Source organism: Rhinolophus hipposideros, assembly GCF_964194185.1.
Source record: "Rhinolophus hipposideros genome assembly, chromosome: 4".
Classification (NCBI taxonomy): Eukaryota; Metazoa; Chordata; class Mammalia; order Chiroptera; family Rhinolophidae; genus Rhinolophus; species Rhinolophus hipposideros.
The window spans coordinates 10,541,633-10,562,621 of record NC_138050.1 but is presented as its reverse complement, the minus strand read 5'-3'; the positions used below and the strand labels follow the sequence as shown (position 1 = coordinate 10,562,621).

Sequence of the window (20,989 nt, the reverse complement as noted above, 5' to 3'; positions counted from 1 at the left end):
GAAGAGAAGGAAACTACCATTTACTGAATAGACTGCATGAGGTCCATGACGTGCTCTCGTTTTCCAGTCCCCCTAATATTCTTCTTGGGTAGGTGGGAGCAGGGAAATCACTGTCAGGAAGAAGCCCTAGCTCTCTGCTAACTAATGTGTGGTTCCCTCGAACAAGTTCTCCTCCAGGAGCCCACTCTCCTCATCTGAAAAGAAAACGATCAGACCAAATGGTCTCTGGTGTCTGCCAAGCTCTTATGTTTCCTTAGCAAACATTGACTGAGTGGATTTGCTCTGAGCTGGGCATTAAGGTGCAAACGAGATGCAGCGCTCAGCCTGTCATACTCAGTAGGGAGAATAATTCTGTTATTCTGACTATACAAGGTCTATTGTGACTACTTAAAGTCAACCACTGATTGGACAAATGCAGACAAATATAGTCAAAGTATGTCCAGTTAAAAAAGAGGAACCTACTGAGACTATCAGGTATAAAATTTCTTGCTAGGCCTTATGTGGATTAGAAGAATAAATTATGGTTCTTGTCTCAAAAGAGGCTCTGATCCATTGGAACACACTGTTCATGGAACAAATAAAATAAATTTTATAATCAAAATTGTGATTCAAACAAGAACAGTTTTCCAGGCAACCATTGTTAGACCAACTCAGATTATCTTTAGGGCTTTATATTACTTATCATTAAGTTAGCGGTAAACAAATACCAGTGCTAACTATTTGTCCTGAATGCAGATTGGCTTCACACACTACAGAATTTTACAGTGGTTTTGATAAAATGCTCTGAATACCTCTGTGATGTGACATGTTCTTTTACCTGAGGGAGCCTGTCCTTAAAGAGACATTCACATCTCTCTGGGATTTGTGTTTTATCCACTTTGTATTCTTGTAGAGTCTGCCATTGTTTATATTACATCAATAATATAATTACCAATTATATTACATTGTGTGTAAATCACAGGCTGAGGCTACACCATGCTATTCAGACCACCATAAGAAGGTTTTCTTCTGTCTTTTTTTTTTTCAGCTTTACTGAGGTATAGTTGACAAATAAAATGGTAAGATATTTAAAGTGTACAACATGATGGTTTCACATATGTTTACATTGTGAAGGGAAGGATGGAATGGTTTGTCTGTATGATACTTGAAGTTGCACCTAGAATTTCTAAGATGTCTTCAATGATGATAAATTTATCGATGATGATAAAAGATAGGATTGAGAATGAACAAGCAAATAGATTGAGAGAAAAAGGAGTGCAGATCACTTTACATCGGTAATTTTAAAGTCCAGGAAACAAAGTGATTTTTAAATGAATAAAACAAAGACACTATCTTAGACTTTATTTTTAGAACCATTTTCAGATTTACAGCAAATTTGAGCTCAAAATACAGAGAGTTACCATATTTGCCCTGTACCTACACATACTCAGCGACCCCACCATCAACGTCCTGTACCAGAGTGGGGAATGACAGTGGTGAACCTACACAGACACATCATTATTATTCAAAATCCATAGTTTGCATTAGGGTCCACTCTTGGTCTTGTGCATTCTATGGGTTTTGACAAATGTCTAAGATGTATCTACCATTATAATATCATACAGAGTGGTTGCACTGCCCTAAAAATCCTCTATGCTCTCACTGTTCACTCCTCCCTCCTCCCCCCTAACCCGGGGCAACCACTGATCTTTTCAATGTCTCCATAGTTTTGCCTCTTCCAGAATGTCATATAGTTGGAATAATTTGGTTTGTAGCTTTCTCACATTGGCTTCTTTCACTTAGTAATATACACTTAAGTTTCCTCTATGTCTTTTTATGGCTTGATGTCTCACTTTATTTTTAGCGCTGGGTAACACTCCATTATCTGGATGTACCACCATTTGTTTCTTCACTCACCTACTGAAGGCCATTATGGTTACTTCCAAGTTTTCACAATTATGAACAAAGCTGCTCTGAACATTCCTGGGCAGGTTTCTGTGTGCACATAGGTTTTCACCTCATCTGAGTAAGTATCAGGTAGTGCGATGGCTCAATCCTATCATAAGAGTATGTTTGGCAGCAAGAAACTGCCAAACCCTCTTCCAAAGTGGCCGTACCATTTTTCCTTCCCACCAGCAATGAATGAATGTTCCTATTGCTCCACATCCTCACCAGCATTTGGTGTTGTCAATATTTTAAAATTTTGCCATTTTAATAGTTGGTGTCTCCTGTTTATTTTAATTTGCAGTTCTCTAATGACATATGGTGTTGAACATCTTTTCATATGCTTATTTGCCCTGTGTGTATCTTCTTTGGTGAGAGGTCTGTTCAGATCTTTTGCCTATTTTTAAATTGGATTGTTTGTTTTCTTATTGTTGAGTTTTAAGTGTTCTTTGTATAGGTAGCGGTTCATTATCAGTTATGTTTTTTGCAAATATTTTCTAAGTTTGTGGGTTGTCTCTCCATACACTTGACAATGTCTTTCACAGAGACGTTTTTCATTTTAATGAAGTCCAGTTTATCAATTATTTATTTTACAGAGCACGCCTTTGGTACTGTATCTAAAAAGTCATCACCAAACCTAAGGTTATCTACATTTTCTTCTATGTTATCTTCTGGGAGGTATATAACTTTGTGTTTACAATTATGTCTGTGATCCATATTGAGTTAATTTTTGTGAAGGGTGTAAGGTCTGTAGGTCTAAATGGATTTTTTTCTTTTTCTTTTTTTTGGCATGGAAATGTTCAGTTGTTTCAACACCGTTTGTTGAAAGCCTATCTGTTTTTTATTGTTTTATCTTTGTTCCTTTGTTATGGATCAGTTGAGTATATTTGTGCGGGTCTATTTCTAGGCTCTCTGTTTTATTCCATTGACCTATTTGTTTTTTCACCAATAGCACAATGTCTGGATCACTGTAGCTTTAGACTAAGTCTTGATGTTGGATAGTGTCGATTCTCCAACTTTATTCATCTGCTTCAACATTGCATTGACTACTCTGGGTCTTTTGCCTCTCCGTATAAACTTTAGAATCAGTTTGTTGTCTTGTAGTTTTTTTTGCTTAAAACTAGATATTTTAAACACTATAATGTGGGAACTCTCAAAATCAGATTCCCTCACTCCAAGGTTTCTTGTTGTTGCTGTTTGTTTAGTGACTTTTCTCAACTAGTTCTTTAAAGTCTGAATTATTTGTTGTCTCTATTTGGTTAGTTTAGTGGTCAGCAAATGATTGGACAGAGATTTCCTAAATGCCTTGAGCCACTATATGTCCCAGCCTTTGTCAAGGAGCTCTGTGTATATTGGACTATGGTATCAATGCTCCAGCAGGACGTTGATGGCTCTGCCTTAGCTTTCACTTTGCACTTGTGCCGATCACCAAGGTCAGACAGAGGTGAGAAATTGGGTACTTCTCAGGTCTTTCCTGCATATGCACACAGTTCTTCATATGTGTTTGGCTTTCTAGATTTCTAAGAATATGACAAACTTTTCTAAGTCCCCTATGGACAGCTCATTCCCTCTGCTTTTCCTTTTGTTGTTGTTGTTGTTCACATCTTGTTTGGCCCAACTGTAATCATCATTTCAGGCAGCTGTGATGTTAAATAATTGCCACTGATTGATTTTGACAAACACGGTGGAAAAAAGCTGTTCTTGGTAATGAGCTCTGAATCAGGTTAAATAAAGACAAGCCCTGTGAATAGGGGCATTCAGGAAATTGCCTGACAGCTCAGATAATGACAGTTCTTTAATAATGGAGTTTTTGGGGATATCAAACTCATTGTGCTCTCTCCAGTAGCTGCTAGGCTATTGGTTTGCACAGCTATTGGATTGTGATACTGCTGTTTTTCAAAGCTCCTATAGAGCTTGGAAAAGGAACAGTGGAATAGGGTAAGTTCAAATACCAAAAAGTTCACTATTCTTACACAGACTCAATCATTTCCAAACAGTACTTGAATTGTTACAAGCCTTTATCAATTTCTAGAGCTCTTTAAAAGTTTATTTTGATAATTTCTGCCAGTATTCTTGTTGCTTTTATGGAGGAGCAGCGTTTTGGAGATCTTTATTTCATTATTCCCACTGATGTCACTCAGTTGCATTATTGTTTATTCAGCTTTATTGAAGTGTAACTTACATACAAATAAAATCACCAACTTAAAGTATATACAATTTGATGAATTTTATCATATGTATAGTTATGTAAATATCCACCGTCATAATTTAGAACATTTCCATTACTTCTAAAAGTCCTCTGTTGCTGGCATTAGCAAGCACTATACTGTTTTCTGTCATTACAATTCTATCTTTTCTAAAATCTTGTATAAATGCAATCATAGGGTATATGTATGCTCTTTGTGTCTGGCTTCTTTCACTTTGCAGAATGCCTCTGAGAATCATCTGTGTTATTTCACCAAATACAGTCACCAAATTCCATGGCTGCTACTTCTTCTTCTTCTTCTCCTTCTCCTTCTCCTCCTCCTCCTCCTTCTCCTCTTTCTCTTTCTTCTTCTTTTTTTTTTCAGCAAAGACATTTGTAACAATAGACACTAATTACTCCTCTCATCTTTGGCATTCAAGATTATGAATTCTCTCATCTTTCTAAACACCATCTCCTTCCTGTCACCAAGCAGTACTTATTCCTTAACCACTGTTGTTTTTTTAGAATTCAGACTGCAGTCCTTTCTTTGTTACTCTGCATGGGTATACTGAAATATCTTATCTCATCTTAAAATAAATTAGACTCTGATGATGTCCAAACCTCTGTCTCCAGCCCAAGACCCCTCACCCTAACCCCAGAGTTATATTTCTAGTTATTCACTAACCTCACCCATTTGTGGGGTCTTGTTGGCCCTTCAAACTCAACTATCAAAACTGAACTCACTATTCTCTTCAAAACCTGTTTCTCCTAATGTCTTGTCTGGATTAAAGGTATAACCAAACAGGCCACCCAAACTGAGAAAAAGAGTCATCTTAAAACTCTTTTTCTTCAGGTCTACATTTGTTTTGATCACCAAGTCCTGTCAATAACACCTCCATGATATTTTTGAAATCTTGCCTCTTCTTTGGTACTAATTCAGTCTGTTCTTACCTTTAACCTAGAGTCAGGCAACAGCCTCTTAATTGGTTTCACTACCACTTCAAATGCTTCACACTAAAACCAGTTTTACTCATATTTTGGAACTTTTTATCATTTACTTAAAAATATTTGATGACTTCCCTCTCTCATTTTCAGCCATCTCCAATTTACCCACTGACTGCATATTCATTAGTGTCAAGTATAATAAACAACTCTGGATTAGAAGCAGACCGTTTAATCTGAAGCCGTCTTCAGCACATTCTTGCCCTTTGCTCCTAGAACTGACAGCCTATCTTTTTGGCCAGTTCCACATGTGTTAACATCGCTACCTAAGAGCGAAGCATCATGTGAGGAGTAAATTATATATATATATATATATGTATATATATATATATATATATATATATATATATATATATATATTCTCATTTGGAGGCTCTGAAATATAAGAGCTTAAATAAGTCAATGTCGCTCAATTTGCAACAAGTTTGTTTAGGGAAGGACTGCCTGTTATGTGTAAAATTTATTTATCTAGCAAACTTGCACGAACAAACCATTTTATGCTATGCAAAAGTTTTTGATCTATTAAATATGCAAAAGACATCAAAGGGCTCATCCTGTATATACCACAAGCTTAGATATGCTTTATGCTTCCTAACCCACAGAAGAGCTTTATTATTTTTTTAAAACTAAAGACTAATTAGATTTAACTACCTAGATTTTATCTCCCCTGAAATCAGATATTTGTCTTCACCTTAACTTAAGAATTACTCCTCTACTTGGAGAAAATATTAGCAAAACATATATCTCATAAAGTACTTGTTTGCAGAACACATCAGGAACTCAAATTCTATAATAAATCAAACAACTTGATTTTGAAAATGGGCAAATATTTGAATAGACAGTTCTGAAAGAAGATATACAAATGGAAAATAAGCATATAAAAATGCTCCACATCATTAGTCATGGGAGGAATGCAAATTAAAATAACAAGATACCACTACATACTAGAATCCCTAAATTAAAAACCCTGACAATACTAAGTTTTAGCAAGGATGCAGAACTGCTGAAACTTCCAAAGAGGTACAGTTTGCCATTTTCTTATAAAATTAAACATATTCTTAGCATCTGGCCCAGTAATGCAACTCTTAGTTATTTATCCAAGATAAAATAAATCACACATTCATACAAAGACTTGTACTTCCATGTCCATAGCAGAGTTATTTATAAAATAGACAAAAAGGGAAAATACCCCAAGTCACCCTCACCTGGCAAAAGAATGTAATAATTGTGGTATATCCATACAATGAAATGCTCAGTAATACAGCACTGGTCAAATCATTGGTCAAAACTGGAAACAACCCAAAGGTCCATCAGCAAGACCATAGGTATACCAATCATATATCTTCATACCATGGAATACGACTCAGTAATTAAAACTGATGATGGCGGCTATACTCAACAACATGGGTCAATCTCAAAAATATTATTGAGTGGAAAAAAAAAAAAGCCAGACACACAAAAAAATACATATTATATGATACCATTTATATGATGACTAAGAAATGACAAAACCAAGCTATGGATAATAGAAATCGGAAAGAGCCTGCCCCTAGGGGTGTTGTCATTGACCACATCCCACCATCAGTCCAAGACTAGATATTTGCTCCCTGGGGAGGCTAAAACGCAAGTTCCCTTGACTAGCCTACATCAGACCTTGTTGAAGGTGGGAGACTCTTTATAAAATGGGGGCTTCCGAGACAACCTACCTACATTCTAAATATTGAGATTACCAGGCCTCTTCTATAACTAAGCTCCAAAATATTGGAAAACATGCTTAAGAGGGGATGTGGTAAGGGAAGAATTGGTGGTAAAAGAGCACAAGAGAACTTTCTGATGTGGAGAAATGTTCTTTACCTTGTTTACAATTCCCAAAACTCATTGAGCTGAAAACTTAAGATCTATGCATAACCAAATACAAAAAAAAACACAAAACAAAAAAGCTAATTGGTCAAAGATAGGAGGTTAGACATCTGAATTTGCTTGCTTCTCAAGCCCCACTAATTTACAGAGAGACATTCCTTTACTAAAACAAATATCCATACAGAGAGTTCACAACTACAAAATTTTCAAAGCAGAAAAACAGAAATATGAAGTAGAGGACTTAGTGAGCCTGAGAAAGAAAACTCAAGTGGCCAGTGGAGGAAGTCATAATATAAATCAGTTTGCACTGCAGAATCCTAAAAAACTCAAAATGGGAAATGAGGTTAAAGGTGGGCTAAAAAGAAGAAGGTTGTTTGACATTCTATTTTAAAGTAGCTAAAACCCTTGATTTACTCCCTCAGTCTATATTTAGGTGACCACATCCCACCATCAGCCCAAGACTAGATATTTGCTCCATGGAGAGGCTAAAACGCAAGGTCCCTAGACTAGCCTACATCAGACCTTGTTGAAGGTGGGAGACTCTTTATAAAATGGGGGCTTCCGAGACAACCTACCTACATTCTAAATATTGAGATTACCAGGCCTCTTCTATAACTCAGCTCCAAAATATTGGAAAACATGCTTAATAAGAATCTGTGAAATCTGATCAGGCCGTGATTAAAAAAAAAAAAAAAAAAAGGTGGCAAACTCCAACTAGAACAGGTCAGAAGGCTCTAAGAGAGACGTCTCCAAGGAAATTAAATTAATAGACTCTCTGATATGTTTTAACATGCTTAGAGATTTAGATAATTGGGGAAGTGTTTGAGTTTGAATTTAGGGCTAAGTACATAGAAAACTATGGAAACAATGGAGGAAAGACAGCCTCTTCTATAAATGGTGCTGGGAAAATTGGATAGCCACATGGAAAAGAATGAAACTGGACTGCTATCTGTCACCATGTACCAAAATTCATTCAAAATGGATCAAAGACTTAAGCATAAGACCTGACACAATAAACTGCATAGAGAAAACATACGTACTAAATGTATGGACCTTGGGTTCAAAGAGCATTTTATGAATTTGACTCCAAAGACAATGGAAGTAAAAACTAAAATAAACAAATGGGACTATATGAAACTTAAAAGCTTCTGCACAGCAAAAGAAACCATCGACAAAATAAAGAGGCAACCAACTGAATGGGAGAAGATTTTTGCAAACAGTGCCTCCAATAAGGGGCTAATATCCAAAATATACAAGGAACTCATGAAACTCAACAACAAAAAAACAAACAACCCAATTGTAAAATGGGCAGAGGACCTGAAGAGACATTTCTCCAAAGAGGACTTACAAATGGCAAATAGACATATGAAAAAATGCTCAACATCACTAATCATCAGAGAAATGCAAATGAAAACCACAATGAGATATCACCTCACCCCAGTCAGAATGGCTATCATCAACAAGACAAATAGTAACAAGTGTTGGAGTGGCTGTGGAGAAAAAGGAACCCTCATACACTACTGGTGGGAATGCAGACTGGTGCAGCCGTTATGGAAGGCAGTGTGGAGGTTCCCCAAAAAATTACGAATAGAATTACCATATGACCCAGCAATCCCTCTCCTGGGTATCTACCCAAAGAATTTGAAATCATTTATACATAAAGACACGTGTGCTTCAACGTTCATTGCAGCTTTGTTTACAGTGGCCAAGACATGGAAACAACCAAAATGTCCTTCGATAAATGAATGGATAAAGAAGTTGTGGTATATATACACCATGGAATACTTACTCGGCGGTAAGAAAAGGTGATATAGGAACATTTGTGACAACATGGATGGATCTTGAGAGTATAATGCTAAGCGAAATAAGTCAGACAGAAAAAGCAGAGAACCATATGATTTCACTGATATGTGGTATATAAACCAAAAACAACAAAAGAACAAGACAAACAAATGAGGAACAAAAACTCATAGACACAAACAATAGTTTAGTGGTTACCAGAGGGTAAAGGGATTGGGGGGAGGGAGATGAGGGTAAGGGGGATCAAATATATGGTGATGGAAGGAGAACTGACTCTGTGTGATGAACACACAATGGGATTTATAGATGATGTAATACAGAATTATACACCTGAAATCTATGTAATTTTACTAACAAATGTCACCCCAATAAATTTAAAAAAAAACTATGGAAACAAATAAACAAGATGTTTATTAACTCCCGGGATAATGAAAAGTTAAGAATGAAAGAAAAGTAATGACAGTATGGTATAACATGTGAATAGCATTTACATGAACGTAATAAACACTGGATATCGTTTTATCAAAAAGTTATGAAATTGTAATCTAACCATAGTAATGAGAGGTACGGATATAAATGTGTGTGTATGGGGGGGGGTGAGGGATGGGACAAGGTAGTAAAAAAAATAAATCCTCAAAGTGAATAGATAATGACTGAAAAATCATTAATATTAAAAAATAGATAATAAACTGAAAAATTAAGAAGTAACATAAACACGTTCCTTTCTTTTGGTAAACACCAAAAGAAAACAGTGGAAAGAGTTGCTTCCAAAGAGTGGTACATGGAAAAGGATATGAGGGCTAATGTTTGACTTTTTAAACCATATGCATTCAATAACTATGATTTTTTAAAAGCAACCGAGTAAAACAAAATAATACAGGTATTTGCAAAGAGATCATGAAATTAGATTACAGTGGTTGAATTGAGTGAAAGTTGGGACTGTTGTCAGCAAACTGAGTAAGGAAGGGGATGTCAGGGCAGTTGGATAGTGGCCTGATGGAAAGATAAGATTGAAGGAAAATAGGTAGTGTGCTCAATCATGGTGAGTTAGGTAGCTAACCTATTGGTTAGTCAATGTGTTCAAGACCAAGATGAGCTTCAACAGAAGGAAAGCAGTGAGGGAGTTTGCTGAGGTGAGAGGGAATCAATGAGGTATCAAGGTCTCAGATGAAGTGGTGGACATTGAAATAAAAAACTAGATTAGAATGAACTAATCAGAAACCGTTTAGGAGACAAAGAGGAAAAACTGAGGGTTGCTAGATGGGCGGGGGGTGGGGATAAGGGGGAAGGTGAGGGAAATAGAAAACAGTCGGTAACCACAAGATGGCCACGGAGTTTTGAAAATTAATTTGGGGAACATAATCAATAATGTTGTAAAGATTTTGTAGGGTATCCGATGGACACTTGTCCCATTTGGGAGACCACCTCAGGGATGATGTAGATGCCTGATCACGGCACTGTACACCTGAAGCTGAACAATAATGAATGCCAACTATAGTTTTGTATATACATACATATATATATATATATATATATATATATATATATATATATATGTATGTATATACTTACAAGAAGCGGAGTACAGCATTAGGAATAGAGACAGTGGAAATGTAATGGCTCTGTGCACTGTCAGAGGGATAGTGGATGGGGGGAGAGGGGTTCACACAGTGTGAGGGATTTAAATGACAAACATCTAAGTATTACTTTGTCTCGTGCACCTGAAACTAATAAAATAAAACTAATAAAATAAAAAAACTAGGTTAAAGGATTAGCTTTGAAAAAGCATAGGAACATCTTTTTAATGATAAATGAAAGGATTATTAAATGAATGTATGTCTAACATTCATTCATAAAACATAGCTGATATTAAGCTATATTTTATCATTGGCAGTCGTAGCTAGGTCATCTGTTGAGGAACGGACGTCCTTTTCATGATCTGAGATTAGGAGCCAACCAGTGAAAAAATATGAAAGGAATGCTGGATAGCAATTTTGCAAACCCAGCTGAGGATGGAAATCCAATCATAATGTATGTATTATGCAGCATGGGCTGCCATCACAAAACACAACAGACTGGGTGTCTCAAACAATAGACATTTATTTTCTCATAGTTTTCAAGGGTGGAAAGTTCAAGATCAAGGTGCCAGCAGGGCTTGGTTCTTGGTAAGGACTCTCTCCCTGGCTTGCAGATAGTTCCCTTCTCACTGTGTCCTCACGTGGTTGAGAGAGAGAGAGAGAGAGAGAGAGAGAGAGAGAGAGAGAGAGAGAGAGAGAGCGCTCTGGCATCTCTTCTAAGGATGCCAATTCTATTAGATTAGGGTTCCACTCTATGACCTTATTTAACCTTAATTACTTCTTACTCCAAATATAGTCACATTAGGAGTTAAGGCTTCAACAGATGTGTTTTGGGGGGTTAGAATTCAGTCCATCACACGTATAATTCAGCACTGTAATGTGAGTTATTCCACTTATCCCCAACAGCACAAGAGCAAGAGAGAAGACAGATGGTTGAGTTGATTCAAATTTGGGAACTAGGACGATAGAAGTTCAAGGTGGCAAAGTAATTGAGGGACTGGTGAAAATATGGCTGAAACGACTGGCCGTGGGTTCCAAGAACAGTGGAAAGAGAAGCCTGGGGAGTGCCAAGTTTAGATTAGGGAAGGGGGAGAGATCAGTAGGCTTCATGGCAGAGTCCTCTCACGTCTGGAAAACAAACAGGAACTCTTCCATAGTGAGCTTCTTTGAGTGCAGTACTTTCTTGGGACATAACTGGTTGTTTTGGCACTTCCAACTTCACTGGCAATGAATGAGAATTAGCTAACTGGAAAGAAAATTTAGGTTCATTAGTGGTAGCAATCATCACATTTTTCTTTCTTTTTAGACGACTAAATACGTTGAACAAGTGTGCCTCAATGAGACTTGATGTGAACTTCCAAAGGAAAAAGGTAGGTGTCTGCACGTAAGACCATGGCTATGCCAACAGAAGAAGCTTGCATTCATAGACTCAAAACAACATGAACCTAAGTAAAATTCTGGAAAGCCCGACCAACCATCTGTTTGTCCTCCAAATATCCCATCTTATCATAACCATCGTAATGTTAAATAAGTTCATTGTAAACCCAGGCTAAGGTCTGTTTCTTTCACTGTCTCATTTCGCTTTACTTTTTTGTCAGAGGGTTTGCATAAAAATGTAAAACGTTGTCATTCTTTATGGTAATCTTTCAGAAGTTTGTGGATGTGTAAATATCCACTCTATACTCTGTTAGAGTCAAATATTCCACAGTGATTAGGAGATTACGAAAATGCAGAAAAGAGTGTATGGGTCCATTCTTGCCAAGAGCATTTTATTTCAGGTACATTTCCAGATGCATTCCTTCTCAGACAAGTTCACTTCATAAGGCTGAGGGGTTCGGGGCAGAGTGTAACAACAAGATACCAAGCCTGCCTCATCTTGCATGCTTCTCCCCCTTTCTTATTGTTCTAGTCACAAGGAGTTTTGTTCAATTTTAAGAGTCACTGTACTCGTTCCACCTTCTAGGACTTTTGCATGAATAAGGTGGGAGATGTCAGTTCAAAAAAAAAAAAAGCTATATTTTATTGGGCACTTACTGTTTTCCAGGAGCTATGTTGTGTCCTTACCGTACATGATCTCATTTAACCCATTAAGGCGGGGACTCTGTTTCCTAGATAAAGAAAGTAAAACTTGAGGGAGTTAAGTCATTTATCCATGATCATTTTTTTGAACGAGGAGCAGAGCAGGGTTTCAACATCCGGCATCTCTCAGTGCACGACTGAGGCTGCTCCCATCATGCTGAAAGACCTCTCTTTCTCACTGAACTGATCCTTTTAGGAAATTCAGAGTGAAGCTCATTAACTGCTTTTTTTCATTTCACTTCTCCAATATGTCACAAGTCAAGCCTCAGTGTACTTCGAAGAAACAGAGAAAACATCTTTGAGTCAAAAGAAAGTGTTCTTTATCCTGGTCTTTACAGAGAAATCATTAAACCCCGTAGATTTTAAGGTACTCTTGAGTAACCTAATCTTTAAAAATAACTCGAACCTGAATTTCTGCTCTAAAATAGCACCCCCCCAAAAAAGCAAATGAATTTTGGTTGACCTCACTTTAAAAACAATTTGGGGTTTGAGCTAGAAACCAAAGATTTCAGCTCAGGAGTTAAAATGGTGAAAAACAATATCCAGAGAAATATTAAAACACGAGCAATTTGTCCAGGCCAAAGACAAATTAAAAATGTGGGAATAAACATCCCAACAGCTGTCTGACTGAATAGAGCCCTTGAGAAGCATACATACTATTGGAAGCATGAGAGTCAGATCTTGTTTTGATTGTAACACATGGTTCTTATTAAACTGAACACAGCCACGCCTGTGTGTCAAAAGTATGGCTGCTCTGTACCGCTGCCTATACAGACCTGTAGCTTCAGTGTATTGCAAAAGAAAATGCCCAAAACTAATGACATGATTTGTTTTCAATCAAGTGGAGTGATTATATTCTTGCCCTATCACCACCTTTTTGAAACCCATATGTAAGATAGGCTTGAGTAACATTTGTTAGACTATTTATGTGGTGCCTTCACAAAAGTTCTTCTGTAAATTGGTCACTTCAGCATTCTGACGTTCTTAATTTATTCCTTATGCCGGATAGAGCCACACACCCTTACGGCCCCAGCCGAGCTATAGACCTCGCCAGTGCATGCACTTGCATAAAATGTTGCTGTTCACATTGTAAATGCAGGAGTTGCAGCCTGAATTTTCAAATAAATAATTCCAACGTGTGGTCTTCACCCGCTTGTGATTTTCAGTAATGACCAGCATCATCTGGGGCGGTGGTCTCAGCAGCTATGCAGGAGACCCTGTGTGGTGGCATGTGTTCCCATCATTGGCCCGACACAAGTCGTAGTCGTAGGCCACTCCTTCATTTTACTGCAAAAAAAAAAAAAAAAGAATTATATATATATATTTATTTATATATATATATATATATATGGTTGGTGCAAAAATAATTACGATTTTTGCAATTATTTTTAACCTTTTAAACTGTAATTACTTTTGCACCAACCTAATATATATGTATACATGTATATACAAAAATAAATAAATACAGGCTAGGAATAGGCCACATAATCAAAAATAGAAAGTGAAACTTGAGAACCAAGCCCCACGTAGAGCTTCCACGCACTTTGAAATTAGTTTATTTGGAAGAATAAGACAGCAGCATTTCCTCTAGCTATGTCCCTATTTTAAACAATCGCCAAAATAAAAATATGATCTCCATCTCTAATCTGCAGATGCCCAGACATGCTTAATTCTGCAGAACGGCACCCCCAAATGGCTTGTCTGGGGCCACTGTCATTATTCGCCCCTTGGGGCTACTGGGCCCATGAAAGGTCTGTGTGTGCTTGCTCCGTGATTTGTGTGGGGAGCAAATACTCACACAGTGCTTATTGTGTGCGAGGCACTATTCCTCATCATAAACCCCACGTTGCAGATGCAGAGATTAAAGGGCAGAGAAGATAGTAACTTGCCCAAAGCCACTTAGAATTAGCAGAGGCTGGATTTGAAACCCTCCTTGCCTTTCAAAGATATTGAGAAACATATGGGAGCCTGAGTGAGCTTCTGGCCCTGGAAAAGTTTCCTTCGCAGTACATACAGTTGTGTATTTTATTGCTGTTTTTAGAAGAGGGATGTTTCTTGCCATCTGTACTAAAGTCCACCACTTATTTAATGTCTTCATGGAAATTTATCTCTGGATCGCTCAAGTCATGGATCTCATTGCTTTGCTTTGCATTTGCTTCTCATTTGAATCTGAAGAGTTTGGTGGGTTCACCCAAAAAAGGAAAAAAAAAAAGTCTACAAACAGATGAGGTGAAGCCTCACTCATGCTTAAGTAGGTGTGCACTTTTCTTGTACATCAAATGCCACCAGGAAACATGAAATCACACCTGCCCTCCCACAAAACAGTACCACAAGATTTTCTCTTGGCAGAAGAAAAAAGTGGTCTTTTAAAGCTTCAAGATGCTCTTTCTTGTCCCTGGGAGCCTTAGATGAAGAGTATTCTCAATCTTGACCATGAACCTCACGGAAAGACCTAAAAACCCAGCCAAGAAGCATTTCCTGAGAGCCTGAGGAAACGAGCTGTCCCCCTGCCTCTGGCTGCAGGCTTCTCCCCCTGCAACATTGCAGATGACCCATTTGTGCTTTTGAACAGGCCGGCTCAGCCACCCAGCTCCAGTTAACTTTAGTGGAAAATAACTTCTAAATTTCTGTGTAACTATGGATTAGCTGCCTTTTGCAGCTGTGGACTTACGTATGTGGGCTCCTGTTTCCAATGTAGAGATATGGCCAAATTCTGTGTACACAAAGACAACAAGCTTCCTTTTGCAGTGTTTGGTTGATGTTTGTCTCTGAGGAATATATAATTTCAGCTAAGAATGTTCTCATTTTTTAGAAAAAAAACAAATATTTTCTCCATCTAAATGAAAAACAAGGCACAAAACAATAAAATGTTTCTTCTCTATTATCACCCACAAAATCTCCCCTTGCTTTATGACAACATTGAAATCCCCTAATTATGGTTAGTGTTTATGTGATGTGACTCTTATTCAAAGTTAGGGTCAGAGACTGAAGACTCCAGTGGACTGTCTGTTAAATGAGGAAAGAGGAGGACACATATGCACACAGGACGCCGACCTAAGATTTCCCACAAGAGAAAGAGTGGTTTCTAAAGAAGATTCTGGTTAAAATTATAATTTTCATAAACCTCTCTGACATCGTAACAAAGGTGGACAGCAACACAGAGTCCACGACTAATTGGCACCTTGCAACATGTCCTGGCCTGGGTGCCATCAGCATTTCCATGGAGCTACAGTTGTCCAGGGGCCTGGTCTCCAGCCCCACCCCTCACTGTTTTTCAGATCCCTGCATCTCCCACCAAATGAAACACTTCCTGGCAGCTCCCAACAGCAGAGTCAAATGAGAAAAATTACATGTTATTCCACCATTCACGTGACTGGAGAGTGTTACAGTCTTGAATTGCAGGTAACTGCATGTGAATGTCCTAGAACTATAGGATGTTTGACTTGGAAAGGACCTTCCATCCTCTTTTCCTACCCCACATCCATGACAGGATTTACTTCTGAGTGCATCTCTCACGGTTCACTTAGCCTTTGCTCATGAGCATCTAGACATGATGAGTTCACTACATTGCAAGGCAATTTGTTTTATTCTAATTACTCAAAGTCTAATAAGCTAAAAGCTGAATCAGTGTACACATGCCCATCTGATTCCAGCTCTTTTCTCTGCAGAAGCACAGATTATGTACGGATTTCCCCTTTTGTACAGCAACCCGTCAGCTCTGTCCTCTAGACTTGGAAGAGGGAGGGTCAGCTAACTATCACTCCTGTTTTTGTAAAGGAGTTTGTATTGGAATGAAGTCACACCCATTCTTTTGGCTACAACAGCAGAGCTGAGTAGTTGTGACAGAGACTGCATGGCCTGTAAACCTAAAATATTTACTATCTGACCCTTTCCAGAAAGTTCTGTTACTTCTGCTCAGTCTAGAACAAAGTTTCTCAAACTTTCTGTGGTGAATTTGAGAAACTCAAACTGACTGTTGGTTTTGTGTTGTTTTTAATTTCTGGTGTACCACTGCCCAAGATACTTTTGTAAAATTCAGTACAGATGAATTATTACAACTATGAAATGAAAAGAGTTATAGAAAATAGAAACCTAAATGTTTTATTATTAGACTAACAGACACAAAACTTGCATTCCAATAAATATAATCAAAACAAATACAACAGGAAATCGAAAAGTATTATAAAATTCACGTTTTTATTGAAAGTATACACTTAGGCAATTAATATGAAGAATCATGATTGCACTCATAACTTTTTTGTTGTTCAGCTGTAGTACCTGAATGAAAAGTTTACTTTGAAATAGCAGTTCCCCATATTAAGAGCCTATAGTTAGACTTGGATCAAACACTATGACTCTGAGTATTCATGACAGGGCGTTTCTTGTTTTTTATCTAATTTAGGTTGGACTGACAGCACTACTCACAGAAAGAAATGTATATATCTGAAATGTTTCTTTGCTTTAGTGCTAACCATCATAAAGAAAAGTCTCACAGAACATATTGACTGGAATCAAAGAAGAGATTTGAAAGTCATTTTTAAAAGCTTAGGGTATTCCTTTTTACCTTTTTTTCACAATGAAATAAGTAGTGCTGTATTTTCAAAATTCATCTTTAATCTTTTATCACTAGCCAATTCCTATAATTATCTTTCTGTGAAACAATGGCTCCTGTATATTATACACTTTGAGTTATGGTAGATAAACCAATCTTGAAATGTACGCATTGTAATGTGGAACAACACCCAAATTGGACTCTACCCTGTCCGGTAAAACACGTCTGCTGATCATGAACTTGGGTAGCACAGCCTTTCCAAATAGTGCTTGATGCTTACTTGTCTGTATTTGCCTCATTGGAGACAAGTAAGTTTGGGGACTGGCTGCCCCTTGACCACATTTCAAGTAGCACTGCTCTGAAGTTTCTGGTTTCTAAACCAAACTATTAGTTTTTTCAATCATCCTTCACGGGAGGTTGTGGTTCTTAGAACCTCAGCCATACTGATTACTCTTCTCTAACAATACACCCTTTCCCATGTGCCCCTTAAAATGTGGCACTTGGAACAAAGCCCATTGTTCCTGTACATGACCAGGGCACAGAACATTGGGGTTCCAGCTTTCTTAGTCTTGAGATCTATGCGTCTGGTCGTGAATCCTGATGTCGGTGACCTACTTTGGTGGCCATATTACATGGTCAACTCACGTTAAACTTAAATCTGCTACAACTCTCGAAGCTATGAATAGTAACTGCTGGTATACCAAGTCTGCTCCATTCTGCACATCCTCTAGTTGAGTTTTAAAGTTAAGGACTTTATGTTTTACTTCATGAAATCTTATTAGGAGGTCATCCTTCAATCCCATTAAGATCTTTATCCATCTCCATACTGCCTGTCTCTAACAACGATAATTAGTTTTGTCTTGCAGTTTAAGGTTTGTGTGACATTTTCACATAAAATCTCATTTTGTTCTGTTGACAAACCATGCTACATGTGCACTATCAGTTCCATTTCACAGCTGGGAACACTGAGTCTCAAAAAGGGTGCCTTACTCAAGATGACTAGTGAACGATCTTGTGTCATCTTTACGTTTTAAAAACATGAATTCTCCCAGCTCATTGAAGTTATTCTTAAAGTGCATAATTTTGAGGCATCTTCCAGGGATCTCTCCTTAGTTGCTTTCAGTCTTTGATCAGACTTTTTGGTGGCATTAGTGACTCAGTCAGTTACTAACAAAACTCTCTGTAGCATGCAGCACACGTAGCCATCTCAGCCATAACCATGTCAGGAGAGTCTCGTCAGTTCCCCTGCTGAAACCCAGACACTTTATGCCCGTAGGATTTTCATAGTCTACCAAACCACTGAGATAGGAGGACAAGGTTAGTTTGGTGTTTCATTTTCTCATAAATACATCTGACTCCTAGAGATTTCCATTTTGCATTTCTAAATAATCAAACTATTTTGTTTTAGCCTCAGAAAACTTAAACTGATGAAATCTGATCGCCTCCTAATCAACAAGTACACTTCCACAATTACTGTTAATTGTGATAATCTGCTGTTCCTGGGAGTGTATAAAAAAGTTAAACTCTAGTGCAGTGTGTTTTTCATACTGTGGATCATGGCCCATGGATGGGTTGTCAAATGAATTTGGTGGGTCACAAATAACATTGAAAAAAAAAGGAAACAGACTAAATTAGATTATAAAATATTAGAGTACAGCTGAGTGAAGTAAGTCAGACAAAGACAAATACCATATGATTTCACTTATATGTGCAATTTAAAAAAAAACACAAAACCAAACAAATAAAACAGACTCAAAGATATAGAGAACAAACTGGTGGTTACCAGACAGGAAACGGATGGGGTGATGGATGAGAAAGGTGAAGGGGAATAAGAGGTACAAACTTCTAGTTATAAAATAAGTGTCATGGGAATGTAACATACAGCACAGGGAAAATAGTCAATATCATAACAACTTTGTATGGTGACGCATGGTTACTCAAGTTATTATGATCAGATGGTAAAGTATATAAATCATTATGTTGTACACTTCAGACTGATATAATATTGTGTGTCAACTATACTGTAATAAAAAATATTAGAGTTCAAACAAGGATATGTGCAATTGAGTTGTGATGGAAAATGTATTTCTTACTGCATGTCACTATCAATAGTTTGAAGGAGACTGCACTAGAGGAAAACAAAGATAGAGAATCATGTCAATACCCTTTGGGACATACTATGATAATTGTATGCAGGAGGTGCTAAAGGAGCAAGGGTGTTTTTTGTTTGTTTTTGCTTGTTTTTGTTTATTATTGCTTTGGGGTTTTTTGTTTGTTTGTTTGGTTGGTTCAAATCATCTAAATACTGAAAAATGTCCCTGAACTATTTGCCTTTTTTTCCAGGAGTTCACCACTTTTCACATGCCTTGGTTAGGTTGTAAACATCTTCCTGTTGCCCAACGCTAGTATAATAAGCTCTTAGAGTCTAGCAGACAGGGGCAGGCTTTCCAGTCTCAGCCCAGTGTCCAACTTGGCATCCTTTCTTAACCAAAATAAAAGAGTCCTTATCCAACTAGTAGTACGTGGTTTACTAGCATCAGTACCCTCGTTTGGGCTAGCTTGAGAGCGCTTGTTGAAGCCAACACTAAATATTGTATTTTCTGTTTTAAAATATCTACAGTTTCTTTAAAAGCATATCCTTCTTTTGCCTTCTCAAACACTGTTTGCTAAAAGGGCTTTCTCCGAATACTCACGTCATAGCAACTACCCCTCACTAGTTTCCTGAAATGTGATATGAAAATCCAAAGCTCAGCCTTCCACCTATCACGGTGCCTGATATATAATGGCTGTCATATGTCGGGTTTTGTTGTATTGCTCACAGGGAAAGAGGAAGTAGAAAATGGTACAGAGGAAGTATAATTTTGACTCATCCCCCCCGAGTCTTGTCTTCTTTCCGCTTGTACAACTTTTGAAACTCTTTTGCCAAAACTTTATACAACTTTTTGAAAACTCAAAGCTAATTTCCCACTGTGACCCCAAAACTATGGAATTCTGTTAGTACCTTGGTTTCATACTTTCTTCCAGGTTATACTTGAATGTTCCAATTTGTCATTTCGTCCAACCCATATAAATCTAGATTTTCAAGAAATAAACAAGAATGGGGATATCACAACGTCTACTGACTGAGCATCTGTTGACTTTCCCTTGAAAACAGAATAAATTGCAAAGTTAAGGGGAGTTAAGGTGGATGCTAGATACATAAAAAGATAGGTAAGCAATCTTAGGCAATAAAAAAGTAGTTGAACAAACATTGGAAAACAACAAATAAACAAATACTCTTCAATGAGGGACTACTGAATGCTTTATTTCATTTAATCCCCTCAGGGAACCCATGAGGCAGGGCCTGTGTTTATTCCCATTTTATAAGTGAGAGAAACTTTGGAGAGAGTAAGCAACTCTGTACAGTCTCCTAAGCTCTTAACTGGTGTTACTAGCACTCAGACCTGGGTCTCAGAACCAGATACCAAAGTAAAATAAAGTAAATTCAACTCAATTAAGAAAAAATTATTGATATACACAATGGAATACTATTCGGCGGTAAGAAAAGATGACATAGGAACATTTGTGACAACATGGATGGATCTTGAGAGTATAATGCTAAGCGAAATAAGTCCGACAGAAAAAGCAGAGAACCCTATGATTTCACTGATATGTGGCATATAAACCAAAAACAACAAAAGAACAAGACAAACAAATGAGGAACAAAAACTCATAGACACAGACAATAGTTTAGTGGTTACCAGAGGGTAAGGGGGTGGGGGTTGGAAGATGAGGGTAAGGGGGATCAAATATATGGTGATGGAAGGAGAACTGACTCTGGGTGGTGAACACACAATGGGATTTATAGATGATGTAATACAGAATTGTACACCTGAAATCTATGTAATTTTACTAACAAATGTCAGCCCAATAAATTTGAAAAAATAAAAAGAAAAAAAATAAAAGAAAAAGAAAAAATTATTGAGTGGTTACTATGAGCTTGGCATTGAGGAGGCTATAAATATGAATAAA

At 37.5% G+C, this 20,989-nt stretch overlaps 1 protein-coding gene across 8 annotated transcripts in view; it reads left to right on the top strand.

Annotated features, from left to right (window-relative positions):
* The window catches only part of STARD13 (StAR related lipid transfer domain containing 13), a 490,614-nt gene that overhangs the window by 442,954 nt on the left and 26,671 nt on the right, over nucleotides 1-20,989 (top strand). For 7 of the 8 annotated variants that reach the window (XM_081045611.1, XM_081045612.1, XM_081045610.1 and 4 more), the window contains one exon: nucleotides 11,654-11,717. The exons of the other annotated variant lie outside the window; for it this stretch is intronic. In XM_081045611.1, coding sequence (XP_080901737.1) covers nucleotides 11,654-11,717 — 64 coding nt within the window. The remainder of the gene's footprint in view (nucleotides 1-11,653; nucleotides 11,718-20,989) is intronic. 8 annotated transcript variants of the gene reach the window in all.